The sequence below is a fragment of the Xenopus laevis genome, chromosome 3L, assembly GCF_017654675.1.
Source record: "Xenopus laevis strain J_2021 chromosome 3L, Xenopus_laevis_v10.1, whole genome shotgun sequence".
In the NCBI taxonomy this organism is placed as follows: Eukaryota; Metazoa; Chordata; class Amphibia; order Anura; family Pipidae; genus Xenopus; species Xenopus laevis.
This window is the reverse complement of record NC_054375.1, coordinates 51082777-51109907: the sequence shown is the minus strand read 5'-3', so window position 1 is coordinate 51109907 and position 27131 is coordinate 51082777. Positions and strand designations below refer to the sequence as shown.

General features: G+C 38.5%; 2 protein-coding genes across 3 annotated transcripts in view; one reads left to right on the top strand and one right to left on the bottom strand.

Moving 5' to 3' along the window:
- The window catches only part of jakmip2.L (janus kinase and microtubule interacting protein 2 L homeolog), a 70131-nt gene extending 57776 nt beyond the window's left edge, over window positions 1-12355 (bottom strand). For both annotated transcript variants that reach the window (XM_018252184.2, XM_018252185.2), the window contains exon 1: window positions 11705-12355. The gene's annotated coding sequence lies outside the window, so the exon portion shown is untranslated. The remainder of the gene's footprint in view (window positions 1-11704) is intronic.
- A 7275-nt stretch (window positions 12356-19630) lies between these two features.
- Window positions 19631-26780, top strand: rpl26.L (ribosomal protein L26 L homeolog). Its single transcript, XM_018252183.2, has 4 exons — window positions 19631-19736; window positions 21287-21459; window positions 22709-22849; window positions 26619-26780. The coding sequence occupies exons 2-4, from the start codon at window positions 21292-21294 to the stop codon at window positions 26745-26747; spliced, it is 438 nt and encodes a 145-aa protein (XP_018107672.1). The 5' UTR covers window positions 19631-19736; window positions 21287-21291; the 3' UTR covers window positions 26748-26780.
- The last annotated feature ends 351 nt before the right edge of the window (window positions 26781-27131 follow it).

Here is a 27131-nt window from a genome sequence, read left to right as displayed (position 1 = left end):
TACCTTCCCATTGTTCTTTTGTTTGGCTGCTGGGGGGGGGAAGGGAGGGGGGTGATATCACTCCAACTTGCAGTACAGCAGTAAAGAGTGATTGAAGTGTATCAGAGCACAAGTCACATGACTTGGGGCAGCTGGAAAATTGACAATATGTCTAGCCCCATGTCAGATTTCAAAATTGAATATAAAAAAAATCTGTTTGCTCTTTTGAGAAATGGATTTCAGTGGAGAAGTCTGTTGGAGCAGCACTATTAACTGATTCATTTTTTTCCCATGACAGTATCCCTTTAAGAATACTTAGCATTTTTAGACCTATTTAGTGGCAAACCTACTCCAAGAGTGACCTTTAAATAAAGAAAATAACTTGCCCTTTAATTTCCTTGCCAAACGAGTGACCTCAAAGTCCTGATTTACATTAATTACAGCCTCCCACACATAATCCTGCATAATAAAACTGAAAACATTTACAGGAATTGGAAGCAGATCCCATTCCCAAATAATTCATCTCTTTAATACAATTACACAAGCAGCCTCAGGGAATGAATTGTAATGGGTATGTTTCTCTGCAGTTACGAATGATGGTGCTCAGAGTTTTGTTCTATTATAAATGGTCAAAGAGACTTCAGATGTGACATCCTAGCTATTAATTCATGGTTGTATAATCCATCTAATTAGGCACAGTTTGCTGCACTTTCAATACTGTTCTGCAAATTGTACTTTGTGTGGTTGTGCCATCTGGTACATTTACTACAAAGTCAGAATTATTACAAATTATTTTATGTAACAAAAGTAAATGCTCACTGAAAAGATAATAGTTATGAAGCTGTGCTAGTGAAAGTCAAACCTGCTAACTTAGATGGCCCACACATTCAATAAAAATGATTATAATGGGACCAACCTGCATTAATTGAAGTGTTTTTTTTATAACCAGTAGCTGAGAGCAAATTTCTGGGTACTTCTGCCAGCTGATGAAATTAAGAGGTTAAAGTGTTTGGAGCAAAATGAGTTGTACACCAGGGTGCAACATGAAAGTTAGATCAGGCTTTGCTCCCTGTTTTCTGCACTTTATCCCATTTTTGGTAAATGGGCCCAAATATCTTGGGACGACAAACTGATTTAATCTTAACTGTTGGGCTATAAGACAGAACCTGAAGAAATGCTAACAATAGGGAAGTCCCCCACATTCCCAAATGATAGGACACACTGTGTAAACTCCATTATTAGTTAATGGAAGCCAGCAAGTTTCTATAATGTAAAAAGGACACATTCTTTCCAGCATAAAATAGCTGGTGCCATCTGCACACAGTGATAGCAGAGATATAAGAATTAGACAGTTAAGGTGTCCGACCCACATAGTATCCATCTGATCGGCCCATGGAGTGAATGGATAGATACCTTACAAGCGGCTATACATGTACAAGGTCCCCTTTCTATTGTTCAGATCATTTGGAACAGCAATCATGTGGCTCCTCTTCTCTTCCTCTTCTCTTCCTTCCACCCAATGGAACTTTTGGATCTTATCAGCCGCATAACTGGCCATACATTATCAAATAGCCAGGAAATAGGGTGTAATCAGCCAAACTGCCCAACCCAATCTAGGTATGTATGGCCAGTGGTGGGCTGAGTTACACCAATCCTTATGGATCAAGGATTATCGGCTCTGACATGAAGAATAATTTGTTGGTTGGATTTATGCCTTGTGTCACCTCACTATGTAACTATATAAAGTTGAAAGTTAGCTGGTACAGCTGAACACATTAGAGTATTCCTATGCAGTGCACAGTACTCCTATTTGTAAGAGGCATATTATCCTTTGTAATATACATGCTGCTGTTTTATAAAACATATGATGGCTAATGAACTAACATAGGTATTGAAAGCACAGCAGTGATTTTGCAAATAACAACCAATTAGCATTTAACTTTGAACAAGCTATTGCAAGTTAGAAAAAGAATCAACAACCTGTTTGGTCACTATGGATAACTTGCACTGGAGCAATTAACATATGTTAATAAATCAGTCCCATACACCTAGGGGCCCATTTACTTAGCTCGAGTGAAGGAATAGAGGAAAAATAGTTTGAATTTCGAATGGTCGAATATGGCTACTTCGACCTTTGACTACGACCCTCGACTTCGAAACGAACGATTCGAACTAAAAATCGTTCGACTATTCGACCATTCCATAGTCGAAGTACTGTCTCTTTAAAAAATTCTTCGACCCCCTAGTTCGCCACCTAAAACCTACCGAGGCCAATGTTAGCCTATTGGGAAGGTCCCCATAGGCTTCCTAACAATTTTCTGATCAAAGGAATATCCTTCGATCGATGGATTAAAATCCTCGATCGAACGATTATTCCTTCGATCGTTCGATCGTAGGAATAGCGGTAAATCCTTCGACTTCGATATTCGAAGTCGAAGGATTTTACTTCGACCCTAGGTAAATGTGCCCCCTAAATTCACCCAAATTTCTCCATTGTGCAAGCATACTGCTACATAACTACTACCCCCTACTATTATCATGATAAGATTCTGCCATTACATTAACCAACATGTACTACTCCAAGATGAGAATCTTTCAGCACTGTATGTCCCATAATGTATTGGGAGGACTTCACTTGCATGAAGGCAGCAGTTTCAAGGAGCACTTACTGGAAATCCATATTGGTGTCTTCATATCATATATACTGTACACACTTACACACTAACATGTAGATAGGATTGAACTTCCTATATTTTCATTTTTATTCGCTATTAATACATTTTTATTAGCTATTACAGGTATTATCCAGAATGCTCAGGACCAGGGTTTTTACAGATAATTGAGCTTTCTGGAATTTAAATTTTCATTTACGTCAACTAGAAAATCATGTAAAAATTAAATATACCCAATAGGCTGGTTTTGCTTCCAATAAGGATTAATTATATTTTAGTTTGGCTCAAGGACAAGGTATTGTTTTATTATTAGAGAGAAAAAGGAGACGTCTACGGGAGACGGCTTTTTCGTCATTTGGAGCATTTTTAAAATTTGATTATTTGGATGAAATGAAGTCTATAGCAGATGGCCTTTCTGGTATTCAGAGCTTTCTGGACAACAAGTTTCCAACAGTAACGGATTCCATACCTGTAATGACATTGGCATCAAGTATCATTTTTATTGGCCAGGCTAGTACAATATAGATAGACACCCTGCATGCAAAAAGCTTACATTTCCCCTAATAAACATACAGGAAGGAAGCATACAAGAGCTTGGTATTTCTAATTGGTGCCAATTTGTTATTAAAATTCTGTGCTCCCATATTGATCTTACCTACTGAAAAGATTAGAAGGCCCCTTAAGCTGGCCATACATCACAACGATGTCACCAAGCGAGTGGCTGTCTCTCCCATATGTCCTGGGCGATATCGGGCCGATCCAATCGTGGACCCTAGAGCCCAATGATCGTATCACAATGAGAAGAATACAGGTGGTCAGATCGAGAACCGCATTAATGAACCAATACTGACTTCGATCCAACGGGATTTCTAAACCTGCCCGACTTCTGGCCAACTTTTGCCCAGAAATTGATCGAGGAAGCTCGTCAGAGGGACCTATACAATGCCCAATTGTTTTTTTTTTGCTGTGATTATGTTTGAATGAATAAACAAGTGCATCTTCTTCTACATTCAGCCTATAATGGCAGCAACTGCCCTATCATCATCCTTAGCCATGTACTGTAACTGACAGCTTGTCAACTCCACTTGTAAACGCCAGTGAGATATAGATTTCCAGACACAGAATTATATCCTGAGGCCTGGTGTTTTGCTATTTTTCCATAATAATCATCATCATAATATGTACCACAAATATATACTTTCATGACTGGCATCCACAGTTTAAGGATACACTTCAGTGATTTCGATAGCAATGTAAAAATGTCCCCAGTCAGAGATTAGGGTACATTTAGGAGTGTTCATTCCTGAGGATCATACAGTATAGATACTCAAGCATAATTTTTGATTATCAGTGGCATGCCAAATGCACAGTGCTACCCCCTCCTCTGAAATCCTCCAGAGAGCCCCACTCCCCTTTAGTTTCAATTACCATGGTAACAATTAGGCTGCTATCTAAGCAAGCCCCCAAGCATTCATAGTAATCCTCATTTCCCTGGGGTTTAAATGGATCATGTAACACTGACCTTATTCTGAAGGTTTAGCTTTGTACAGAAGCAGTCAGCAGGAGGAATATTGATAGACAGACAGACAGACAGACAGATAGATACAGTATATATATTATAGATAGATGATAGATAGATGATAGATAGATAGATAGATAATAGATAGATAATAGATAGATAGATAGATAGATAGATGATAGATGATAGAAATAGACAGAGATAGATAGATAGATAGATGATAGATGATCGAATGGTATTTTCGAATTCGAATTTTGAGTTGGTTTTTTGGTCAAAACTCAAATTTTTTGAGTTGAATAAAACAAACAAACTTGAATTAGAATGTGAACTTTATCAACCCCCTACCCTGGAAATAACTTGAAAACCTGCAGAGGTCCATTGACCCATTTGAAGATGTTATTAGCCTTCCTGAAATTCAAGTTTTTTTCAGAGGAAAAACTCGATTGGAATTGCATTTGAATTTGATTTGTTTTTGGGTCGGTAACATTAATTTTTTTAGACGTTCACATTTTTTCTACAAGTACAGTAAGCTTCCATACAAGTTGTCAGTACATTTGAGTTTATTAGAGTAAACAAAAACTCATAAACTCTAAAATTCGACCTTTGATAAATAACCCCATTAATGATGTTCAGTATAAGTTCTATACTTTTGGGCACACTCAGGGGCAGATTTATCAAGGGTCGAAGTGAATTCGAGGGAATTTTCAAAGTAAAAAAATTCGAAATTCAAAGTAATTTTTTGGATACTTCAACCATCGAATAGGATAGTACGACTTCGAATTTACTTCGAATATTCGACCATTTGATAATCGAAGTACTGTCTCTTTAAAAAAAACTTCGACTTCAATACTGCGCCAAATTAAACCTGCCGAAGTGCTATGTTAGCTTATGGCAGGGGTCCCCAACCTTTTTAACCCGTGAGCCACATTCAAATGTAAAACAAGTTGGGGAGCAGCACAAGCATGAAAAAGTCCCCTGGGGTGCCAAATAAGTGCTGTGATTGGCTATTTGGTAGCCCCTATGTGGACTGGCAGCCTACAAGAGGCTCTCCCTGGCACTATACTTAGTTTTTATGCAATTAAAATTAGCTTTCAAGCTTAAAATTCAAAAATAAGCACCTGCTTTGAGGACACCAAGAGCAACATCCAAGGGGTTGGAGAGCAACATGTTGCTCACGAGCTACTAGTTGGGGATCACTGGCCTATGGGGACCTTCTACAACATTTTCTAAGTCTTTACACATCGAATAAAAGTCCTTCGATCGTACGCTAAAATCGTTCGAACCGTTTGATTCGAACGATTTAATCATTCAATCATATGATTTTTATTCAACCGCAGGATTGCCAAATTTGCTGAAAAATCTTCGAATTCGATATTCGAATTCAGTGATTCATTATTGCTTAAGCAGTGCTGCAGAATATGTTGGTGCTTTATAAATAAATATACAGGTATGGGATCGGTTAACTGGAAAACCCATTATCCAGAAAGCTCTGAGTTATGGGAAGGCCGTCTCCCATAGACTCCATTTTATCTAAATAATTCAAATTTTTTTCAAATGTTTTCTTTTTTCGCTGTAATAATAAAACAGTGCCTTGTACTTGATACAAACTAATATATAATTAATCCTTGTTGGAAGCAAAACCATCCTATTGGGTTCATTGAATGTTTACATGATTTTCTAGTAAATGTAAGGTATGAAGATCCAAATTATGGAAAGATCTGTTATCTGGAATACCCCAGGTCCTGAGCATTCTGGATAATGGTTCCATACCTGTAATAATAATTCCTGACATATTATAGCTTATCAGTGCCATTCCCTTTCCTTTGCCGTGTTATTTGTAAAAATTGCTCTGTCTGTTTATGCACACGAATATTTTAAAATATAGAGGGGTTGGCTAAAAAAGTAAAAGAAGACAAAGCTCAATAAAGGCAGATGGTAACTGGTATGGGTATGTTTGTTGTTATTATATACATTTTTGTGTATGTATGCACAAAAAGCAATGGAACAGACATATCAGATGGCCTGATATTGCCATTCATTGTCATAGCCATTTCTAAATCCTACTGGTTGAACAATCATAGCTGCCCGTGTAAGTGACCAGAGTGAATGTGGTGACAATGCCTAATAGATTATTATCTCCATATGCTGGAACTGGCATACTTTTAATAAATGAATGCAGGTCTTTGCCAGTCACCTAAGACTGACCATTCTTTATTCCCATTAGCACTCCCATAACCCCTAATCACTCCTAATTAGTTCTCCAGCATAGAAGATGCTTTCTGGTGATGGAAATCTTTTGTAACTACTATCAAGGTAATATACTCAAAATCTGGGGGGTATCATTTTGAGTGTACTATAACAAATGTTAGTTTATTTATACTGATTTATTTGCATAGAAGAATTAACTGTATATAAGCAATACATATAAACATTGTAGAATATAATATAGAACAGAGTTTGGACATGGTTAATTTCTTGATATTTTTCACCATAAACTCCTCAATTTGGGGGTTTTATTACTATTATTAATTCCTACAAGCTTAATGCATATATGTAAATACAGTAGTTTGCTTATTTGAACCACATAAGGCAAATGAGTGTTAAAGTCCCAGATAAACAAACTCATTTTAATAGCTGTTCAGATAAAAAAAAGTAATTTTTAGTATTGCACATTAATAATGCATTCTTTAAAAGGACATCTACAAGGTGATACCAGAAAAATCTGCAACTTTACAGTACAATAAGAGCTGCAAGGCCTGCGTGCCTGCATATGTACCCATAAAGACACATATATAATCATAGGCATTGCTTTATATTATATTTATACGTGTACTTATATAAGTACACGTATCCCAATAATTCAATATATAACATGCTTGTGCTGCAGGTCATTTACAAAGTTAGATGCCTGGGGTCTGGTTGGGTTTCTTAATGCACCCAGCAAACATCTGTCAAAATATAATGTATGTTCCCAAGCATACAAGTTAATGAATCAGCAAATGGGAGCTAGTGTGATAGTTGTACAGGCAGGTTTACAGTTGCATCAGCTGCATCAAATGAAAAACTAGATACAATAAGAGTACAGAGGCCCTGTATATACCAGCAGCTGTAGGATGGTACAAACTACACACTACTTCCACTGTTAAGATGCAGAAAGGCTATTGATTTTTTATTATACATACAAAATGGCTAATTTATCAGGGGTACAGGCACAAATGCTTTGGGCAAAATTGTGTCATTTTGGCCCATACACAAAGCACCTACACCAGTGTCAGTGACAAGCTTAACCTAGTGTTTTTTGAGTGTAAGTCCACTTGCCACTGCTCCTATTGCTTCACACATGGCAGCTCTGATAGGGCACAACAGCTGTGGTCTAAATGTGCTGTATGCCAAGTCTGTTTTACAAGATGGCTTATAAAAACATTAGAGAGAAGTCTAGTGGAGTATGGAAAGGAATTGCAAAAGACAGTAAAACACTAGGGAAATTTTGAGTTGTGCATTTGAAAAGGGAATCAAAGAAGTGTTGTATGGTAGCTTATGAGTAGAGTAAGGATGCTAAAGGTGGTGAGGTGAGTTGTCAGGCTGTTTCTCAGCCTACGGATAAATGGCCTGGCTTGATCATAGCCTTAGGCTGCTGATGTGCTAGTGGGAGAGCTGTATTCACTATTCAGTGGGGTGGTCTGAGAAATAACTAAGACAAAAGACAGGGGAATAAATATTAAAGGTATTATTAATATCCAGGAAAACTATGCCTCCCACACAGATAACCACAACCACATGCTGCTGGTGAAGTTTGTTAAGGCTTTTCCTTTTAAAGGTTATATTTTTGAAACTCATTGTAGGTTACTAAGCCATTTGGAGCTGACTTTACTCTAACTTAAGAAGGCCACAACATGAAATCGCCAAAAGTAAATGTAAGCTGATGACCTGTGCTGCTGTCTAATGCAAAGTTTCAGAATCAAGTCAATTCAAAATATCCTCCTGTTATTTTATAGTGGCATATTAGCACTTTATATAAAGAATAAATGCTTGCCACTCAAATAATACTCACATACCAGGCACAGATAACATATCTTGGAATCAGAAGATTAGATGGTAATTAACACATGCTTACCTCTCTGACAGGGCGAGGGACTAATGATCACTTTATCAGATAATATTTCACATCATTCTTCATTTCTACCAACAAAAATTCCACTATTTGCAGTCTAGTTGCATATCTTAAGGGTGACAAATGGGCAGACATGAAAATAAGTCAATAATTCCAAACTTTAGCCCCATTATTAAACTACTTCTTAAATGGACTACTAATTCTAGTCCATTTAAGGCCTGTGATACCCTTTAGGCATTTTATACAATGTGCAGTGCAAGGCACAAAGTGAAAAAACAGATGTAAACATGTTTTGCCTTTTTATCTGTATTTTTTATATTTGTACTTTTGATCTATTTTTCCCATGATGAAGACCACTTTTGTGGTCGAAACGTGTAGGGCCAATTATTGATTGATGTGAGTTTGATAAAATACATTTTGACTTGTTTCTGATAATAGTGTGCAATCCTCATCCTTGTTTTGTGATGAACTGCCAAGTTTTGGACTTTTTCACCCTTCCCTTCATCCTGAGCACAGGTGTTTGCTTTCCAGAATGGAGTACTTATAGGTGTGGGGGACCTCAGCAGTTAAATTACCCTACTTCTCAGGAAGTGTAAGCAATAACATGATAACATGAAAGCAACTAGGGGTAAACTTACTAAATCCTTCCATGAATGTAACTATACTGTATATTAATGGGAATATTCCCATCTTTGTAACGTAAGGCTTAATGCATCTCTTAATGGAGACTAGTGATGGGCAAATAAATTCTCCTGGCACAAATTAGTGGCGAATTCCCGAGTTTCGCCACTGACTAATAAATTCACAAACATCCCGCAAAAATTCACGAGTTTCAAGAGTTTTCGTGAATTTTTCGGTTTCGCGATTTTGCAGGAAATCCGCAGATTTTTTGGCGAAAAGGTAGAGATTCGCCCATCACTATTGGAGACTACAAACACCAATACCACCACTATGCTGATGACACACAAATCTATCTCTCCTCTCCTTATCTCATCCCTAAGCTAAAGTTGTTGTTCACCTTCCATTTCCAACACTTTTTCCAGTTCAGTTGGTTTCAGATAGTTCATCAGAAAATTTCTATTTTTCAAATTACTTTCTATTTTCTGTGTAGCTGTTTTTCTAATATTAAAGAACAAAATCTAATTTTTCACCTTTCTAAAGCTGCTGAGAGGGGAGGTCAATGACTCTTAAACTGTTCTAAATTGATACATTTAGTTGATAGATTTGTTATCTTTGGCCCTGCTGAGCAGAATGCTAACAGTTGCTAATACAGAGATGTTGCTGAAAAATGTATTAACTAATGTAGCATATTTGTAACAGTTCGGAAAATCTGCAGCTTGATTACTGAGCTGCCAGACTGAAACACCAGAGACAGGAACCTTAAATTTTAAACTCAGATTTTGGAAAACCAGTAAAAAAATAAAAAATGGGAAGCAATTGAAAAAAGTATTTATTTCTGGAGAACAATTTGAACTTAACTGAAAAAATGTTTGGAAGGTGAACAACCCCTTTAACTCATGTCTACTCTTGCGTGTCCACTATTTATACCTGGATGTCCCAACCCTACCTTAAATTAAATCTCTTAAAAACAGAATGGATTATTTTACTATGGGTAATATTATGGGTATGGAATTAAAAATTTGGTATGCAGTGTATATTAAATAGCAGTTATAGAGATATAGTGTAACTGGAATGTCTACTTGCTATGTACCAGTTTTGGACATTTGATTAGAAACAAAGAAGTGCATTATCTATGTTAACCTGGAGAGACAATCTGACAATTGTTGATGAGATACATTTAACTGGATAAAAAAGGTTAAGGGCACACTGGGCGATTTGGGGAGATTTAGTCGCCTGGCGACTAATCGCTGCGACATTGCGGCGACCAATCTCCCCAAACGTTTTCATTTTAGCCAGCGCAGAGTGAGGGAAGGCGTTCGGGGAGATTGGTCGCCGCAAAGTCGCGGCGATTAGTCACCAGGCGACTAAATCTTCCCAAATCGCCCAGTGTGCCCTTACAAAGGGCATTATGTGTAACAGATAAATCTTCTCAGTAGAGCTGACAATTTTAATGTTGAGTGACAGACCCCAGTTGCTTCATCAGGAATCAAATCTGTCTGCTGATTTCATTCAAATGAGCTCTCCAATGTAATGTCCATATCTGGCAAAGATGGTGGCAACACAAGAAGCCATACTTGTACAGTCTGACACAAGCAGTCTTCCCAGAACAAAGAATAATAATTAAAAAAAAAAGCAATATCCAGTCTGGGTTTTACAGCATTAGCTCCCGGAAATATATGGTTATAGTAGAATAATAAATTGATTTTTGAAAACTGGTTTGGCAAGCACTAACGCTGTTGGAATGGTACATATTTCACTGCACAAAGCACAAACATTGAATTGCATGGGCCTCTAGCTCATCCACTATACATTGTAGTAGCAAAGGTAATCTAGGGGGTAAAATGGTGCAAAGCAGATATCCATGTGTTTCTCACCAAGATACATGGGAGAAAGAGATACCAACCAGGATACAACCCAGGCTCTATTTTCAGTAATGCTAAAATGTATAACTATATCAATTCACAAGTGATATACATATTATATATCTCCTAATGGCTAATCAAGGACACACCAAAGACAATGGGCATATACAAAACAGGGTATATTATTGTTAGAGAGTTCAAGGCAGTGCTGCATCTGGGACATGCCTGCTGCACAGCATTAAACAGTTTACTACACAGACACACAAATCTCTATACAAAACACTTCAATACCACATTATCACCATTTTATCATGTTATTAGCTGTATCATGGCTATGCAACATAACATAATATTGGGTAAAGCCATAATCATTCTCACAAAGGTTACAAATAGCATAAGGTATCTTTTTATACCATAATATCACCTTTTTGCAATAGCAAATAATAATGTTTTTTCAAGGCAGACATGTACAGAGGTATTCCCTTATAAAATATTTATACACACCATTAGTCCTTGCAGCCATTTTCAGAAGAAATGTTTGAATAGACATCCTGTCTCATTCTTTTAAAGAATAAAGGTAAAACACTGCACATACATTCTAACAGATTCATCTCCCGTTGAATAAATGAATTTAAGCATCTCAAAGAAAAGACACATTCAAGCAGATAAGCAGGAGCTAAAGGCCCATCCCAAATGGAAGAATCAGAATATTTGTTGCTTAGCTGTATAATATCATTCTCGGTGAATATTGCCTTAAATATACAGCAGTTATTTTTAAATATGCCAATTAAACATATTATCCAATTAAATGAAACTGTTCATTTGCACCTGGTAATGTACCCACACCTTTAGCTATAACAATCCTTGATTATCACAGTATATAGAATAATCTACAACCTTCCATAGAAAGGGCAAAGGGAATTGGATATTGCATTCTTACCATGTTGAGGTCTGGCAGGGATATAAGCTGAGCAATGTGAATCCTGTGTCCATCTTGCTGCTCACTGTATAAGCCACACATCAGCAGCTGGGCTTGTGAAGATGCTGAGGATGGCTAGATAGCAGGCAGCAGGGAGGAAAGCAGCTGCCCCTCCCTCCTCCTTCAGTACTGGCAGACACAGAATGAGCTCATGGAGCCTGGAACTGCAGTCTCCCTCCCTCAATGGTTCCCTTGGAAACTGGGCTGCCATCAACATGTAGGATTGCTCTGTAGGGGATCCACAAGGGAGCCTGCCTTAAAGGAACATAAAAAAGGCATTTAAATCACAGCTATTCCCTTTCTATGCAGAAATAATTGAAAATATATATCTTTATAATTATACCAGTGCCTCCCTAGGTATTTCTGCTTATATATAATAATAATATTTGCGTTCTATTTGTGCATAAGCTGCTTTTCCAGATGAATAGATCAGCGATTTTTCAAGCAGCTGGATTCTGGGACTTGTAGTTTGTAACATCTGGAGGCCTGGTGTCCTGACTACTTGAATCTTGGCCTACGGTTTCCTGAACAGGAAGTGAGCAATTCACCAGACAACTGCTGCCACCTTGCTCCAACAAAGCACAACAATAGCATTTATCTCAGACCTGGTAATGTATCATAAACACATGGAAATGTTACAGTTAGAAATGGAGACAGGTTCATTTATGAAAGGAAAATTGTCAATCAATTTTGCTAATACCTCTTAAATATAATTAATTGTATCTATGCTAGGGCTGCCACCTGGTCAGTATTTTAACAGCCTGGCCATTTAAAATGTTGCTCCGTGCTAAAGTTCGGGATATAAAAAATCTCAAAACATTTGCGTTTTTTTTCTCCATGAAAATTTCAGGTTTATGCCCCAAAATGCCCAACCAGGTAAATTCTAGGTTTGGTAAAAAAACCCCTAAGTGTACCCAGGGGCGCTCCACCAATGAGGCGAGTTGAGACACTCGCCTCAGACGGCAGCGCCCCACCTGGCAAAAATGCAGATCCTGGTAACTAAGAGCTGAATTTCTAGTTTTTCAACTTGGAAATTCGGCTCTAATAGTGCAGAGAACGCAATTGCGTTCTCTGCACTAGGGACGTGGACCGCCCCCGACCCCCTCCAGTGCTGAAAAGGTGACTGCAGTGGGTGGGGTGGGGGGAGGCAAAAGGAAGGCCGCCTCGGGCGGTAAAATGGCCAGGATCGCCCCTGAGTGTACCTTTTTATTTTTGTATTTCTTCAGACTTTTTTCTTTGACTTTTTTCCCACCTCCTTTTACATCTCACCACATACACCCTTCGATTTCCTCACAACAGGAATGGATGGGGCAGGGTGCTAGATGGGACCCTAGAGAGTAGGGAAAGGGCAATTGGCAATTGGAATGTGGCTGAATTTTTGTGCTGATTTTTGCTGATGTTTTTATAAGTCAAAAGTATTAAATTGTGTGATTTTATTAACAGAAATTAACAGAATTTTTTTTCAATTGCTCTTTTTTTGATCATTTTTCTAGATTTTGCTCCCTCTGCTGCCTGCTACATTACTTGTTACATTTCTCAGCAGCAAGAGAGGAATATAACAAGAGATTAAAAGATGAAGCTACATCCTCAGCATTATTATGTCAGTGACATCATATCCTATTTTCAAAAAAAGACATAAAAAAAGACAAAACACTGGCATTTTAATGTGTGATTATGTTTATAAGTTGTAACTTAAATATATTTAAAGTTTACACTTTTTTTAGCCATTTGAAGCTAATGCCACTTTTGAGGATATTTTTTAAGAAACATTTGTTCTGACGAATTTTTGCTGGTGAAAGTATGCCAGTGTTCATTTCCCGAGATGAAGTTTCATATTTTGATAAATGTGCGTAGTCACTACAGAATAACATCTGATGTAGCACAAAGTAACATGCGAAACATGCGAAAATTTCAGACGTAAGTAAATTTGCCCCTATGAGTGGCAGCTTTGGGTACTTTAGAGCCTTGATAGGGGCCTCTGGGGCATGGTCTGGTACTCTCACAGACCCTTCCAACTTTAGGTTGTAGTCTCCTTTTCAGCGATTTTAAACCCCAGGTTCCAGTGAATGCAAACCTTAACACTATAGCTTACAATACTGTGCTTCCTTCTCTGCTGCAACAGTTTTGGAAAGGCCTTCCTCTTCCAGAATTATAACAGCCACATGAAGAATGCAAGCAGAATTAGCTTAATAAGACGGGGATTGGACATTTGATTAGTTTGCACAGAGTTTTGACTTGGAATGAACTGGATTGCTGACTGCAAGCCAAGCCTGATTGGCCAACATCAGTTCTCCTGTGGCTGAATGTATCTCCTCTAAAGCCTAAAGTTGAGTATGTTATACCAGTAAAGGATCAACTTCATATTAATAACCTCGGTTTTGAAATAACAGATTCGACAGGTAGGTGTCCAGATACCTTTTTTTAATATAATGCATTGCATATTTACTGTGTGATGACCTGTGAGTCAAACTGGACTGTACACATAGCTCTTCTAATCTTTTGTATACATTTTGACCTAATTCAACTGTAAAGAAAAGTGTGATTCTTTGTTGTTCTTTCTTAATGATATAGTGGGTGCTGTATTTTATTATCCATGCTGGACTATGAGCACTGTCATTCAGCTGCACAACCACAGTCTGGAATTTAAACTGTGCATGTTTTTGAAATGTAAGGTATACTGTAGGTATATTTAGTTTAATATCATTATCGCTTTAGTACTGAAAGGAATTGTAAAGAACTGTAAAAAATATTGCTGGAAAGGATTTATACACAGATGATTTCCCAGTGTGGACCTTTCATTGTGTGTTCCTTAATGATCTATGACTTAGCTTCTTGTGCAGTAACCAGATTTATGTTGCTTTACATGCAACTAGGTATAAATCTAGTCACTGCAATCATTTGATATTGATCAATCTTTGTAGACCTTTTAATAAATTGAATACAGTCTAAATAAGAGCTATTGCACTGTTGTCTGTATAAGCAAAACAAAATCAGTTAGAAGGAATGTATTTATTGATGTACACTGGAAAGGATACAAATTGGAGGTAAGACTGGCAGTAACACAAATCATGTTAGTCTCACCTTGAAGGTCTCCTAGTTTGCTGTTCTTTGATACAGCCTGTTCAATATTTAATTTCATTTACATTATTTCATAATGCTATTTAATGGCATATTACTATAGGTGCTCTAAACTCTTCTCTTTTAGCCCTTTATTTGTCCACAGCTTTTGGCCATGTCTTTTTTGCAGCTTCAATATGCTTTGCTCAATGTATGAATTTGAAGAACTTAGGGGGCTATTTACTAAACCTCAAAACTCGGATTTTTTATACCTCAATGCTTCAAAAAGCCTGAATCTGAAAATCCACCATCTCAGACCTATCAAGGTCATGTATAAGTCAATAGGAGATGTTCTATCCCATTTGGAAGTTATTGTGATTTGCGCTTGGTTAACCCGTTAATTTGATATTTTCGGGGGGTTCGGCAAAAAACAAAAAAAATCGAGCGATTTGGGAAAAAATGCTGAAAAAATTATATGATTAGGGTTTTCGCTCAATTTTATCAGTTTTTTTCCTGATTTGATTTATTCGAGTTATGTTATTAATGAATAAGGCAAAATCGGGGATGGGAGTTTTTATTAATTGAAACAATGAGATAAATTCAAGTTGCAGGCGGTTGAAGTGGATTACTGACTAGCCCCAACTCTGCAAGTGCCTGCAGGCTCTATGTTGTGTACAGACCCAAAGTGGATATGAATGGACAGAAAATGGTGCTGAGGAACATTCTGCGCTGCTGTGCTTCTTACTCTCAGGATTCCCAGTAGGAGTGCTAATATAGATAACACACTGTTCGGGGAGGGAGAGGTAAAGGGGGCAGATGTAGGGCAGTTGAGGGGGCTTAGTTCTCCTTTAATGTAACAAGGACTAACTAGCGAAGTAACTTAAAAATTAATTACAAATGGGTTCATTTATCAATTTTGTGTATGGACAATAGCTTTGTGTACTTTTTGGACAGCACAGTTTTACACCCAGGAGTATCCAGATATACCTGTCTCATCCACTGACATAGTCTGACCCATTGAATGAATGCTACTTTTGCTACTGTTTAGATTGCACTGCCCAAAATGATTAGGTAGAGGCGAGCTATGAATTCTCCATACACTGCTGTGTCACAAGAAAAGCACGGAATGCTGAGAAAACTGCATTATAACACCAAGCTGGTTTCAGCTCTTTGCTAGGAGAAAACATGAGCTGCTGCTGCAGCAGATTTGGACCACAGAACATTTCCCTCCTAATGCTTTTTTTGAGCCTTGCCATTTTTAATGCAAAATCCAATCCATCTGTGTGGTTATTATTACAGTGAAAAAAACAGCACAACCTGCAGGTCAGTTCTGCAGTTAAAGGTTTAGCTATTTTTTAACTGCTAAATTAAATGGGGTTCCATTCATCATTGGGCTGGACTCATTGCAAAGTCCTGCTGTGTCCTTTCAACTTCACTATTATACATTTGAAGAGCAGTGGTACACCTCTTAAATAGACTTTCTTACATAAGAGAAATCACAGCAAACAAATTACAGTTCCCATGTTTTCTTTAAAACAACCTTTATTAAATATATTTCATGCAACCAAATGGTTTGGTTTGTTTGATCAAATAATATAGTCTGCGAATAGTTAAAATAAATTAAATTTCAGATCCACGTTTAAAGAAAGCGTCACACTGTCACCTAGTGGTTAATGCCCTTGATTTCAGCACTGCCTTAAAGAGACATATAGGTTAAATGAAACCCCTCCCTAATCTTGTAGGCAATAATGTATACTATATGGTGCTGGTTTTACTTTTGGGGGCAAATTAATATTGATTAATTTATTGAAGCTCCCGATAGATGTTCTCTGGTCCCTGTCTGTGCTTCAATTGAGGGGTGGGTGTGCCCTAACAGTCCCTGGGACAGCAAATCACAGCCCTGAATTCACACAAGAAAAGATGGCCTTCAGTTCCCTATCAGGTCAGCCTAGCTGCTGATTGGTTCCTATCTTGCAGTGCAATGTGCTGAATGCCGCCGGCTCCCCTATACAGCCAGAAATTTCAGTGAGAAGGAAGTGGGCGTATGTGTATAATAAATAGAAGAATAAACATAAACCAATGAGGAGAAGATGCATTTCCAATTAGTACATGAACAGTTAAGAAAAGAAGATCCCTATCTAATTTAGCTGTGTTTAATTCCATAGGGAATTGACACACAATGGCTCATGTGTGCATTAACTGATATGAACAGCATCCACCTATTACTACACAAAGGGTAGATTCTGCTATTTTCTGGCCAGAATCGACCCCATGTGTGGATGGAGAGGCAAAAAATGCCACCTAGTTGAGACACCAACCCTGTACATTTATATTTCAGGTGTGTCTTGGCCACATTGGTTACACCCTTTGCCACGTTTCCAGCTCTGCTCAAAGTTGCCTGTTTTCAGAGGTAATTTTTCATCTTCTCATGTCTCCCTGGAGCAGCTTGGGGGGGGGGGGGTCACTGACCCGTGATTGTAACTGGTAGTATGGGCCTATGTTACTAAGATGCTAACCTGAAACAAAAGAGAGAGGAACATATAGCATAGCTAAAAACCCATCCTAATATTGTAGGCAATATTGAATAATATTTGGTCCCTCAGGGCTCTGTATTGGGTCCACTTTTATTTAAGTTGTTCATTAATGACTTAGGGGAGGGTATTGTAAGTAATTTATCAGTATTTGCAGATGACCAGCCCAATTAATTTCATCCAGGATGCAAAATACTTGCAACAGGATCTTGACAAACTGGCAATCTGGGTGGCATATGAGATTCAATGTTGATAAATGTAAAGTCATACACCTGGGATGTAAAAATATCCAAGCCACTACCATTAGTATCCCTAAAGACAAAGATAATTACATAGTTACATAGTTAAATCAAGTTCAACCCCTCCAAATCCAGCATCCATACACACACCCCTCCATACTTTCACATTAATTATATATACTCATATCTATACTAACTATAGAGTTTAGTATCACAATAGCCTTTGATATTATGTCTGTCAAAGAAATTATCCAAGCCATTCTTAAAGGCATTAACAGAATCAGCCATCACAACATCACCCGGCAGTGCATTCCACAACCTCACTGTCCTGACTGTGAAGAACCTCCTACGTTGCTTCAAATGAAAGTTCTTTTCTTCTAGTCTCAAGGGGAGGCCTCTGGTACGGTGATCCACTTTATGGGTAAAAAGGTTCACTGCTATCCTATATAATAAAGTTGAAGTGTCTCTGCGTCCAGTCCCTGTGTCCGTGGGATTGCGCTACTGCGCATGTGCCCCACGGACCTCTAGCACCCGTTAATTTAACGGGCTTAATGTCTAGTTTGTCTATAATGTCCTCTAATGTACTTGTAAAGTGTAATCATGTCCCCTCGCAAGCGCCTTTTTTCCAGAGAAAACAACCCCAACCGTGACAGTCTACCCTCATAATTTAAGTCTTCCATCCCTCTAACCAATTTAGTTGCACGTCTCTGCACTCTCTCCAGCTCATTTCTATCCCTCTTAAGAACTGGAGTCCAAAACTGCTCCGCATAATTGGCATAGCCACCAATGAAAAGCTTACATATACATCGAACAACGATATGGCAGCCTATGACAAAATATGGGTTCCTTGGTTAGCCTGTGAAAATTACTCTTAACTTTATCTGGCCCTACACTCGTAACGAGGGGACATATTCAGGAAAAAGTCAGTATTCAAATATTCTAAAAAGTAAAAACAATAATACCCCACTGCCATATAGCTACCATTATTTTAAACATATGCTAATTGTATGTACTCTTTTTTTCTTCTCATTTTCCTTTTTTTTTCTTTACTCGTTCTTTTTTTTATTTTTTATTTGTTCATTAATAAGTAACCATTGATGAAAGGGTACCGCAATCAGCGGACAACCCATTTCATGTGTAATGAAAGTTAATAAAACATGTCAGTTATAAAAAAAAATATCCGCATCCAGTATGTTTTGAAAAATGACTTCTTCCCAAACTTTAGCAGGGCTGTAAAATGACCTAACACCTTCTCTCTGAAACTCTGTGAACATGTCTGAGATGTTCACCTTTCAGTTAACTTTTAGGATGTTATAGAACGGCTAATTTTAAGCAACTTTTCAATTAGTCTTCATTGTTTATTTTGTTTTTTTTTAATTATTTCCCTTCTTCTTCTGACTCTTTCCAGTTTTCAAATGGAGGTCACTGACCCCATCTAAAAAAACAAATGCTCTGTAAGGCTATGGACGTATTGTTACTGTTAACCTTTATTACTCATCATTCTCTTCAGACCCTCTCCAATCAATATTCGTCTTACTCTATTCAGACCCTCTCCAATCAATATTCATCTTATTCTATTCAGACCCTCTCCTATCAATATTCGTCTTATTCTATTCAGACCCTCTCCTATCAATATTTGTCTTATTTGAATCAGTGCATGGTTGCTAGGGTAATATGGACCATAGAAACTAGATTGTTTAAATAGCAATCTGGAGAGCCATTGAATAAAAAAGCTAAATAACTCCAACACCACAAATAAAACATGAAAACCAATTGCAAATGGTCTCGGACCATCACTCTACATCATACTAAAAGCTCATTTAAAAGCAAGCCCTTTAAAAACTATAGTTACACAGATTATCAGATGCCTGTGACATTATTCTTTTTTTTTTTTTTTTTTACAAAGACTTGGGCTTTGGGAAGAGGTCAGGAAGCTCAATATTTGTCCATTATCTCCAGCACGTTCCATTTTTCAAAACATTCCTATTCCACAACAATGTTGTGCCCTCCCCGCCGCCAGGACCTATTACGTCACGCCGTAAACGCATCTCCTGACGTAATCTCGTAGATGCACATGCCTCTCGCGATACCTCTCTGCTCGACTAATGCGAGCGGAAGTTACTAGTATTTCTCTTTTCCGGCGGCCATAGTAGACCGAGCGGCTGGGTAAGGAATTACCGGGGTTTTGGAAACCTAAAATCCGCTGCCATCTGCCCTCTGGGAGCTTGATGGGTTCTTGTTCAGTGCACCAGCATCCTACATGCAGTCCTGACTAGCCTCACATGCGTTTATGGCTGGGATTTAATGATCTTTAACTGGAGAATTTGAACTGACATCTGAGCCTCCTTCTCCCGTGTGAATATGCCGGGCCTGTCGTGGCACCAGCAATGCTCATTATTTTGTACTCGGTGCTGCAGTAGTTATGTCGCGTCTGGAACACACTTCCCTTTAAGTACATCTCGTGTGGCTTTTACTGTTCTGAAGCTGTATGTGCAATGATAGTCAGGGGACACCTCACAGGTTTCATCTTGTCAGACTTCCGGGCTCTACATTGATATTCTCATTTTTTTCTAAATTAAAATAAAATTATTAGAAATCATGAGTCTTGTTTACAGGGTAGCTTGTTGTCTCTTCGGCTTAGTGCACCAGGAGGGCAGCCAGGGCTTTAGTTATGGTTTGACACCTAAGGCTTTGGAAATGTACTGCTGTGATGTTTCTGTTATCTGCAAAGTAACACATCTATGTATATAAGAAATGCACATAGACACGCATTTGGGCTGGCCTCTGGCAGACTTGATTGGTTAAACAATTGATATTTGACCACAAGTTACTTGGCCATTGAAAGCCTAGATCCAGATCTGTTTGGGAGCTCATAGATTCTATTGGGTTAATCAAAAACTAACTTAGCTGGCCATAGACGCAAAGATCTGATCGTACGAATTGAGGATTCGTACGATCTTTGGACCGTGCGTGGAGAGTCCCGACATTTTTCGTCCGGCGGCGTTTGGCTGCCGATAATATCCCTGCGTGTATTGCCGATCGTACGATTTTCAGTGGGAGACTGTCACCAGCTTTGTCGGACATAGATATCATACGATTGCTGTCAGGGGCAGAACATTGTCTGACTACGTTATTTGATCTGACTGGTAAGACTTTGATCGGAATGGTTAGTGGCAGGTCGGGAGATGGGGAAGTCCGATCGTACGATCGGATCTTTGCATCTATGACCAGCTTTGTCAGTAGATGTTGGGTTAGTAGGGATACACTTGTCTGTATTGGTAGTCTTTATATTGTCTTGTGTGTGCCCAGGTTGGCTAGTAGTAGGTATGTATAGGTAAGTCCGGATTTTAACTTACGATCAGTAGTGGGAGCTGAATATGGCGTATAATCAATGTTTTAGGTCTGGTGGCATTATGGTATACACTAGGGCACTTGGCTATATATATGTGCTGCATAATAGTTATGGGTCACAAAGTTAATGATCTAGAGTACTACAGATATTTAATGCTGCTTTTTTTTTTAATCAGTGATGTGTTAGAAGTAATTTTATGCAACTGCTGGTGACTTGCTAGGATTCCTGATACCACTTCAGCTGCCAGTGATTTTAAATTTGCTGTGCATTTTTATTCTGTTACAATATCAGTATTAATATTCATAAGTTGTAGAAAAAAATCTGTATAGTCCATTAATGACTTACACTTTTTCCCCTCTCTTAGTAACCATGAAGTTCAGCCCGTTTGTCACCTCAGACCGCAGCAAGAACCGCAAGAGGCACTTCAATGCCCCCTCTCATGTCCGCAGAAAGATCATGTCCTCTCCCCTCTCTAAGGAGCTCAGGCAGAAATACAGTGTCCGCTCCATGCCCATCCGCAAAGATGATGAAGTGCAGGTAAGAGCCTGTGGATTTAGTTTAGGGTTGTTTGATTTGTTGTAAGCTTTTTTTTTTGGTGCCTGGGAAGAGATAAATTATACTTCAGCATAAGGGTAAGGGCACATGCTAAGATTCAAGGATATTGTCATCTGGCGACAATCTTCTTCGGGCGACTAATCTCAAAAAACCTTCCAGCTGGCTAGAATTTAAATCGTCGGCGGGATGGCACTCGGAACGCTTCGTTTTTCGAAGTTGCCTCACAAGGAAACTTCGGAAAACGAATCGCTCCTAGTGCCATCCCGCTGCTGATTTAGATTTTAGCCAGCAGGAAGGCTTTTTAGAGAAATCAGTCGCCCCAAGAAGAGGAGATTTGTTGCCAGGGCGACTAAATCTCCCCGAATCTTAGCATGTGCCCTTACCCTAAATGTGTACTGTGCGTAATTAAAGCAATGCAGTGGCTGTCAGTTATGTATGAGCATAGTTTGTACTTTTTTTACTCTGTATTAAAATAATTTTACAATAGTAGAGCATGAACAGCTTTCTGTTCTAAGTAAAGTCTTATTTTTTAACACTTTTATTGACCACCCACATATTCTGCATTGCTGTACAATAAATTGATTTAGACACTGAATAAACAACTTGCCAATAATCTAATGTAGAGGTTGAAAGGGCCCAGCAAAAAAGAGCTTACAATCTAAAGTGTTTGTGCTAGAAGAGGAAATCCCCTTTTCTATCCGTTTCAGCTGTCTTAAATTGTAAACCTCTAACTAATATAAATTGTGCAGAGTGTGAGAAAATTATAGTAAGTAATGTTCTGCTAAAATGCTGAGCAGAGCAACGTCATACTTTTCATACTGATGTCAGGCCAGTTGGAATTGAACAGCAGTTTAAATTGTTAAAACTGCTAATATCTTGACAACTAGAAAAATGTAAATTGCAAATTACAGGTTTACATTTCCTTAGTCCTCATTTGTTTATGTCTTGCATTGTTTGGGCATTGTATAGTAGACCCTTTTGTCTAAATTCTTGATTTGTAGACAACGGTCTTCAGTTCTTAGTCGTTCCACCTCCCTTCTGAGACTTTCCCTTTATACCGGTGTATGGAGGGCTGTTAACTGGGAGGTAGATTAATTCTTCTGGACTGGAGCGGTGTTTTGTCCAGTGACTCTGCACCTCATGAGCAGAAGAAATAAGTAGGATTTTGTTACCTTTCTTTGTTTTAATGCATCAAAACTCTGAATACATAATAACCTATCCATGCTTCTAGGTGGTTCGTGGACATTATAAAGGCCAGCAGATTGGCAAAGTAGTACAAGTGTACAGAAAGAAATACGTCATCTACATTGAGCGCGTGCAGCGTGAGAAGGCTAATGGCACTACTGTTCATGTCGGAATCCACCCCAGCAAGGTATGTGCTCTTATAGTGCGACATTAAGATGTCAACACTTTATTGAACACAGGCTTCAAAGGGGAAAACTAGTGGATGAGTGGTTCACCATTACTGATTATTATGTTCTAGATGGAATTATTCTTTTCAGCTAGTGTTAATTTTTTTTTATATATTGGCCTCTCTCAGCATGACTTAAGTGTCACTAACCCTTGGAAAACTAACACAGCTTAAATTTTGAGGTCTGAACAGCAGAAGAAATTCATGAATTAAGATACATTGTTAATTTTATTTTGTCAAATCCATGCTGAGTTTAGGGTATGGCATTTTAAACAAAGGAAAATTGCCTTCTACTTCTTGAAGTTGGTGCAAAAACTGCATGTTCTTGTATATTAATTCACCTTACAAATGTGGGCAGTGTGCATGTTCTCTATTTAGCTGGTATTGTCTGTCTTAATGAAACTATACTTCGAGGGTACAGTGTTGCACTCTTTTATGGCTTAGGTGCATTAGTCTTAACATAAGGATCAGTTTGTGTATCCAGGTGCATAATATACCTGCCAAGTAGTGCTAGACATAGCTCTTCCTTTAGTTGTTGTGATAATGTTGAACTAAAGAGAGAATTTTGCTGGTAGAAAGTTGTTGTAATGGATAAACACTTCTATTCTCTTTTTAGATGGCATAAGACTTGTGTGTTAACGGAATCCTTGGCTACTATTAGTGAATTTAGTCGCTATATATTTTCCCCCATCTTATCTTATCCAGCGTTGTAAATCTCATACACATGCAGTAGAGTACAAATACATTTTATTCTACTTGCACAAGCTGGATATTTGGTAAGATGTCTGTTCATTGCTTAGCTTTTCTTCCCTGGGTCAATACATTTTTCCTAAATAGATCACTGGCCAGGACAAAAAACGGAGATTTAATTCACTTAATTATAAAACAAGGGAGTTTTTTTTTTCTGAACTCCTAATACATCCCCTCCCTGGATGCACATGCTAGCGCTGCGAATATTTGTTTGAGTTCTGTATAAACAATCAACTTCTATAAGCTGCAGTGTTAGGCTTTGCATTAAGGAGCAGATCATCATAAAGAGGCTATTTTGTTTTACTACTTAATACACCGCAAACGGTGACCTGCAGAACGGAAGGGAGAGTAGGATGTTTGAAGCCACTTTTACTTTCTATTACTTTAGTGTTAGAAATAATTATTTCTTTAAAACAATAGGCAAAGTATATGTTCAGCACCATCACTAATTATTGACTTCATCTTAAGGGGACGTACTGCCTCTGACTCCTGTTTTGTGTTGTAAAACAGTTGTTTTAAATGATCCTTAATATGTTTCGTAATATGGAGCTAATGTCTTCTATAAGTTTCCCTCTTGGGTAGACGTTGTGTGTTCCAGTGTTGCGTAGAGGGACTGCTTGCCTATTTGCTTTGAGATCAAGAGCCGTGTCACACCAGATGGTTCATGTGTCAACTACCTATGACGGGGGGAAATGTCAATCTGCTTCTTTCTGCCCCAACATCACCCCATCACTGGCACTAATTCTTCCATTTTATATTAATTGGCTCTGGCAGATTGTATTTTGTAAAAACAAAACAAAAAAAAGCTCTGCCCTTTCAATATACCTACCAACTCCTCCAAAACAGGCTGCCATTTTCACATTTGTCTGCTCTCTCGACCCACAAATCACTGATCAGATACTGATTTTGGTTCTGACCTTAGTGCTAACAGGCTACATACCCAGCAGCAATATATGAGATGCTCCTGGGATTCTTCATGCAGTTTCCAGTCAAGTACCACTAGAGGGCAAGTCAGAAGAAAAAAGTCAGGCTGACTAGTCAGGAGTAGAGATGGTTGTAATAAGAGAGAAAAGATGGGAAAAAGAGAGCATTAGAAATATTTATCTAATGACTGCATAAAGTGACTTGACACTGATGCGGAACTAGTAGCTGCAACGGTGTCTGGAACTAAGAACAGAAATGTTGATGTTCATATGGTCTTATGCCGTTGTGTTTTGCTTGCTGTAGAACTTTTCCTTACAATTCTGGCTACTTAACTGGGTGTGCCCAATGTTGTTTGAACACAAACTACATACTCTGTCTAGGGTAAATTAAAGGCCAAAAGCTTTCCTTTATATATTTTATCTCTTAAAGGAATTGTTAGTATAAAAATAAAAACTGGGTAAATAGATATATGCTGTGCAAAATTAAAAATGATTTCGAAGTTTTCATAGTTGGCAAAAATGTATAAAGTATGGTGTGACTGGATGTCTTGCAAAAAAGAAAAACTTACACTCGCACACCCTGGCCGTCCAGAATCAAACGAATCCCAGGTGCTCGATGATAGAGGACTTGGACAACCTCAAAAACAGCGTAGACACAGAACACACCGGCACAACATGGGTATTACTAGCAGGTTTAACCTTGCTCGTTTATTGCATCCACAATTTAGTCGCCCAGCAATAAATCACCTCCTCTTTGGGGCGACTTATCTCCTTGAGCTGCCTCCTGCCAGCTAGAATCTAAATCGCCGGTGGGATGGCACTTGGATCGCTTTGTTTTCCGAAGTCGCCCGAAGTTTCCTTGTGAGGTGACTTTGGAAAACTAAGTGCATAGATTGCCATCCTGCCGGCGATTCGCATTCTAGCTGGCGGGAGGCAGTTTGGGGAGATAAGTTGCCCCGAAGAAGAAAGAAGAGGAGACTTGTCGTTGGGCGACTAATCTCTCCAAATCTGAGCGTGTGTCTCTGCCCTTAGTCGCTGACTAACCCAGAGAGCTGAAAATCAGGAAGTAGTGTTCTGGCTATTATGTTAAGACATCCAGTCATTCCAGTCTTTATACATTACATTTTTGGCTATTTTATTTTACATTTTATTTTATTTTGGACAACCTATCTATTTACCCAGTTTTTATTTTTACACAACTGTTCCTTCAAGAACATGGACTACATGATTAATCGTGGTAGCTCTGGATACACAGCTCTGTTGCAGTTTCTATTACCTTTAAAGGAGAACTAAACCCTAAAGTTAAAACCCTACCCCCTTACCCTAGACCCTCCTCACCCCAGGCTAAGTGTTACCCCAGGCAAATGCCCCTAATGGTTTACTTGCCTCTCTGTGCAGATTCAGGCATCGGAGTTCACGGATGCCATTTTCGGCTGCTTTGGTTATCTTAGGAATGAGACTGGCGCTTTGGCAATTTTCGTGAGTTTCATGCGCATTTGTCACGATACAGAAAATTGCACATGTGCCGATACGCCGGTCTCATTCAGAAGAGGAGAAGATGGTGCCCGTGAACTTTGATGTCTGAATCTGCACTGAGGGGGTAAGTAAAACGTTGGATTCATTTGCCTGGGGTAATACTTAGGATGGGGATGGGGGGGTAGGGTTTTTTTAATGTTAGTGTTGAATTCTTCTTTAAGGCCAGTTTGACTTGTGGGCTTAATTTCCAATTCTGTCATGTAAATTGACGGGATACATTTTTTAATTTGGAATGACCCCCACTCTGGTTGCCTTTTGATGTAAGAGAGGTTTATTGTTTATAAGCACATACCACATTTAACTTTAACAATACTGAAAAATCTACTCACCAGTGGTCTGGTTGCCTTACACATGTATATGTCATATATAATAAATCTGTGGATCCAATGCAACCTTCATATGTTCAACATTTGGGTGTAACACTAATGGGGATAAAATGTGCCTGTATGACTGCTATACTACTTTTTGTGTACCCCCTGTTTCTGCCTGAAACATTACCTCTGTTGTGTTCTTTCCCAAAGGTGGTGATCACAAGACTAAAGCTCGACAAAGATCGCAAGAAGATCTTGGAACGCAAGGCCAAGTCTCGCCAAGTTGGCAAAGAGAAGGGCAAATACAAGGAAGAAACCATAGAAAAGATGCAAGAGTAATATGTCAATAAATATACTGTGTGGTTTCTACAACACGTTGTGACTGTTTATTAATGGAATGTATGTTTCACCAAGGTTTATGTCGTCTATTAATTTGAGGGTACCCTGCCAAAGGTAAACGGTACACATTTACAAACTTAAAGGGAAACTATACCCCTAAAATTAATACTTGAGCGTATTAAAGGAATATAGATATCGATAAAGCCGATTTACCCTGAGCCACATTTTGATATCCTCTGTGCTGCCTCAGAGATCACGTGACCAGAAATACTGCAACAGGAAGTGTGACAGAAAATGACAGAACTTTGTCTGTTAATTGGCTCATGTGACCTAATGTGTTGTTGTGTGAATTGCAGAATCCCAGGGGTCGGCCTTAGCTTTTAA

Bases quoted from the DNA above. Each gene is read 5' to 3' on its own strand.
- rpl26.L (XM_018252183.2), top strand. From the start codon at position 21,292: ATGAAGTTCAGCCCGTTTGTCACCTCAGACCGCAGCAAGAACCGCAAG. The intron at 21,460-22,708 runs GTAAGAGCCTGT...CCATGCTTCTAG, and splicing joins GCAAAGATGATGAAGTGCAG to GTGGTTCGTGGACATTATAA. The intron at 22,850-26,618 runs GTATGTGCTCTT...TCTTTCCCAAAG, and splicing joins TCGGAATCCACCCCAGCAAG to GTGGTGATCACAAGACTAAA.